The sequence below is a fragment of the Nestor notabilis genome, unplaced genomic scaffold (assembly GCF_000696875.1).
Source record: "Nestor notabilis isolate BGI_N333 unplaced genomic scaffold, ASM69687v1 scaffold9650, whole genome shotgun sequence".
Classification (NCBI taxonomy): domain Eukaryota; kingdom Metazoa; phylum Chordata; class Aves; order Psittaciformes; family Psittacidae; genus Nestor; species Nestor notabilis.
In genome coordinates this window covers 21357-26128 of record NW_009910628.1, presented here as the reverse complement: position 1 = coordinate 26128, position 4772 = coordinate 21357, and the positions used below count along the sequence as shown (strand labels likewise).

The following is a 4772-nucleotide window of genomic DNA, read 5'->3' as shown; positions in this document are numbered from 1 at the left end:
TGTTTTAAAGCACTTATTACCATCCAATACCTCGCAGGTGTGTGAACTATACACAGTGTAGATGGCATCTGATTGCTTCAATAATGAACAATCAGTGAAAATACAAATTAAATACTTAATGACAATGAGGAATTAACTTAAAACTTACAGTAACCAAAAGATTCCAGACAAAGATCATACAAAAGTATCCAGTGTAATGGTTCAAAATGTATAAAACCACAAAAGCATCTCCAAATATACACATAATGTAACAGAAACAGGTTCAAATGGGTTAACCCAACCTGCAAGGCAAGAACTCCGTTTCTCCACCCCCTTCCCTCAGAGTTATTTTAATCTAGATCATTTTTCTGATCCCATTAGCCACACAGCTCCTTGAACAGCTTCTTTGCCCAGCTGAAGAAGTGGTAGTAGAGGGAGAGAAAAGGAAAGCAGAGCTTTGTACAGATGTACATATGATCACAAAGCACACTGACATTAACTCCTAAACTCCCCCCTCCAGCCCCTTCCTTGGTTAAACATGAAAGTTCACAACAGGACAATGAAGGAAGGAAGAATTAAGCTTCAGAGTTAGATGGAAAGCCTATGGTCTACATACCTTAAAGATATCCTTTGAGCACTGAGTAAGGATGGTACTGAAAGTAGAAGAGAGCCCTAACTCCACCAGACTCTCCAGGTGAGTCATTTTCTCAGTTTCAGTCTCCTCTCTGGTTTGTTCTAGCGTGCTGCTCTCTATAAGTCCAAAACATCTACACAAACACAGTACGAAACATGTTAGTAAGCAAAACTTGAAAGTTAAAAGCTCTTCATGCCAAGCTTTCACCTACCCGTAGCCTCTTACCTATCCATAAACTGCAGTACAAAGTCCTCAAACTCAGCAGTTGCAGAGCACAATTCTCTTTCCACCTACATTTTCCAACACAAAAGCAGAATAAAAGGTTGGCTTTTCTTATGAAAACACAATATAAGTTTATTTCCTATATTAACTACTTCAAAAACACTTCCCATTTTTAAGTGACAGACTACAGTGCACTTCCTGTTGAAGTTTGTATAGTCTCAAGTATACTACACAAAACAACTACACTTGCTTTCTGCTGTCCTGTCCAATTTCCAGGCCTTGATGTCTAGCCAAGTGACCTCTTGGGGTGAAACGGGTCTGCCTCCATGGATACAACCTTTGGCTTTACTACTGATCCGCCTTTCCAGCAGGAGGTCAGCAAGTGCCAGCTCTGGTGACAGACTTGGCTCTGCTGGCATATTTACATTAAACATTCAGCACATAAACTCCTCTTCGTTTTTGAGTGCTGCAGCTCTGGGGCAACGAAATGAACCTTCTTGCAGTGGCTGAGAGCTCAGAATCTGGGCTATGTGTAGCTACTATCTGTTCTCTGAGCTACCAGAGAAGTCTTCTAGCAGTGGACAAGACATTTGAGGGCAACTACCAAAGTGGACACTGCTGCTGCCCCATTTGTAGCAACCAGATGTAGCTTCATTATTTTCACTGTCTTAATGTTTTATGGTGACCAGAAGTTTCAAAAGCCTAATGCTAACAGAGCTGCTCTTTTATTAACCCAGAAAATGTAGATGGCAATGTACCTCTGGAGACCATGAGGTCCAACCTCCTACTCAAAGCAGGGCAAGCTCAGAGTCAAATTATGCTACAATATCAACAAATTATGTTGATATTAAACTGTTTGAATTTAACATTAGCTCTACAACAACCTATGACTAAGAAGCAATGCTAACAATACATGGCCAATATGCATGCTGATGTCCACTCTACCACACGGACCAGAAGCAAACATGATCCACATCTTCCTACCTTGTTGCATTTTTGTTTAACTTGGCTTTACATGTACAAGAGAGATTAGTAAATCTGTTACCATAGTGAAGAGATCGTTTCAGCACTAGAAATTCAATTAAAAACTAGTTTTTAATAGCTTTTTAGTTTTACAACTGAACAGCACTTACCTCTGAAAGATCATCTCTTTCTTGCAATACAGATGAACAATCTACTAAAGGCACCAAAGTAGAAAATGTTGCAATGAACTGGAATGTAATCTGTTAAGAGTTGCAAACAGCTCTTTAGTAAGTGCTACTGCATTCTACACACTGAAAAGCTCTTGCAGTTTGGTATGGGAGCTAAAGCAAATCATTACAGCAAAAAAAAAATTCCAGAGGCTAATTCTTCCACCCCAAAACTTCAGTTATTCCTGATTTCTTAGATAAAACTTACCAGTCAGCACTGTGCAAAACCCCATCATTTCTCTAAGTAACACTTTGTGCTGAACTGTAAAGTTACAAAACCCCTATCATCTTATAGTGTTCAAACAGCCTATTAAAAGCCTATTGAAGATCTGGGCTTTTAGGACCTAATTCATTGAAAACCCAGTGATAAAGGTCTTCCTATTGATCTTAAAAGACCAGGAATATTTGCTAGGAGCTTTGGAACATCTGTTTTATCTTGGTTTTTAGTGCTGCCCAAAAAGCCAGTACAACGCTCATCACAATCTGGTGTTAATGATTCACTTTGCATTGTCCAGCAAGCCAATCGCATTATTAGAAGTTAGAGGTTTGTGATATTAACTTATTACAAATAAATCTGTGCAGGAACAAAATCAGGCTAAGAACTTCTGGAAGCATGAGTTACTTATTCATATGAACACAAAATAGCTCTGAGAGTGAACTAATTGGCTAACTACCCTACAAAAAGGTGGGATTTACACTCACCATACATTTGCTGAAGTCATTTGGATCAACCCCAGGCAATGCTCTCATCAGTAGAGGTAGCATGTGTGTTGGACCTTCAGGAAACCACTTCCCCCCGGACACCAGGCTGCGAGCCACCCCGATCACACAGCTTAAGGTGGCTGTGAGCTGATGAGGTTCTGTCAACGTCTCAAGTGCAGGATATGTCCTGTGAAGTTTAAAAGTAGTTATTTTAGCAACAATAATGTTGGTAAAGTGCATCACAAGCGTTATTTTCTACAGAAAAGGTACAAAATTTCTGCAAGAAAAATTAAAGCTCATCAATGGTTCCCAATTTTTTTCTTATCTTCTTCCAATGGAATAAACATTGTTCTAATAGAAAATGATCCTTTCATTTGATTAGTCCTATTAACAACAAATTCAGGATTAAAGAATTTGCCAGCAGTTATAGCACAGGAATTGATAACAGCATGGGCTCCCAGCTCCAAAGCTACGATGATTTTAGTGTTTGAACTTCAAGCTAATACAAGCTGTGGACTTAAAAGTGTAAGGTTCTGTCGTGGTTTAAACCACGACAGGTTCTCGTGGCAAGCATGAAAACCTGCCTTGATGGCCTCTAAAGGGATATATTGCTTGACGTTACATTAAAGTCCATGCTTTTTTAATAAAAACCTGTTAAAGTACTGTGTTTTTTTAAACCTTTTAGGGTTTTTTACACTACTTTTTAGCAAATGGCATAACTCTTCCTACCGTTATCCACAACCTGCAGTTCAAACAGGAGTCACAGTGCTACCCCTGCCCTACATCATCCAAAGGATCTACAGGTACTCAACAAAAACAACTGGGAGCTGCAGCCAAGGCAAACATACCAGTGACAGTTTGAACTCTGAGCAGACATTCAGTCTGCTCTCCAAACAAACTGTAATGGTCATGCTCAACACAGGGGTCCACTGCTCTCCTCAAGACAAACTCATTTCTCCACTGTTTTTACAATATGAGGTGTTAAAAGTACAAATGACTGCACAGAAGGGGAACAAGGACAGGGACTAGGAAGAAAGCTTTCCACTGGGGCCGGAAGGAGTTACATTCTTCTCTTGGAATTTCAGGCACCAAGGCATTAGCAATAGTACAAACTAAGTATTTCACATGGGCATGTACTTTAGCAATGTGCTTATGAGTTCAGAAGCAGCGACAGTCATTTTAAACAATCCGTAACTGTAACATACCCTGACACAAACCAGAAACATAAAACTTTGCTTCTTACTACAGAAACGCACAACATGATCATCCATATTTGTCCCAGCTGAAAGCTAGTGAGGAAGTAGAAGGTGGCTCGTGAATAAAGGGGACACTGTTGGTTCTTCAGCTGATCCACTCGCAGTGCTAACAGAACTGCAAACCACCTGAGGACTACCCCATACTGCACAAGCTGTGAACAGCTCCCAGAACTATTCCATTTGCCAGGTGCTTCAAAACACCCAAACCAAATAAAAGGAAAAAGCAAAGTCCTCCCTCACTCCCTGTCCTGACCCAGGTGGTTGCTCAGGGGTGTGTATTAGCAGCTCCTTTCCCATCAAGCATTCACTGCAGCAAGGAAATTGCTTATCATTTAATACAACTGCTTTATGTATTTATCCATTGGGAAGGGAACAGGGAATTTGGAATATTTCTGCAGAACTTACTTCTCCAGTACAGGTGGAATTACTAATTCAGGACGCATCAGTGCAAGGTTCTGCAGGGCTTGAGCAGCCTCCAGGCTTCCAGTTTTACTAAACATAGCCAGGAGAACAGGTTGAATAATGCATTCTACAAAGTCTGTAACATCCTGGTCAGTAAGTTTATGGCTCTCGGGCACTGGAGTTAACCACGTCATCTTCTTGTAGCGCTCACGATGCAGCCTTCTCACAACACCACTGGGTAACCTCTGAAGCAGTTTCATCAGTTTGTTCTGTTGAATATACAAGAAATGCTGTGCAGTTACTCAGCAGCAGCAGAATCAGAGCTGCTAAATGTACAACAGAGAAATAATAGAGCCAGTATCTTGAAATTACACAACTGCAATAAAA

General features: G+C 40.4%; 1 protein-coding gene across 1 annotated transcript in view; it reads right to left on the bottom strand.

The window, feature by feature from the left end:
• Nucleotides 1-595: 595 nt before the first annotated feature.
• LOC104402975 (proteasome activator complex subunit 4-like) overlaps nt 596-4772 on the bottom strand; it is a gene marked incomplete at both ends in the record, with an annotated part of 18028 nt that continues 13851 nt past the window's right edge. The window contains 5 exons of the mRNA XM_010010989.1: nt 596-746; nt 839-903; nt 1969-2058; nt 2728-2914; nt 4389-4654. Coding sequence (XP_010009291.1) covers nt 596-746; nt 839-903; nt 1969-2058; nt 2728-2914; nt 4389-4654 — 759 coding nt within the window. The remainder of the gene's footprint in view (nt 747-838; nt 904-1968; nt 2059-2727; nt 2915-4388; nt 4655-4772) is intronic.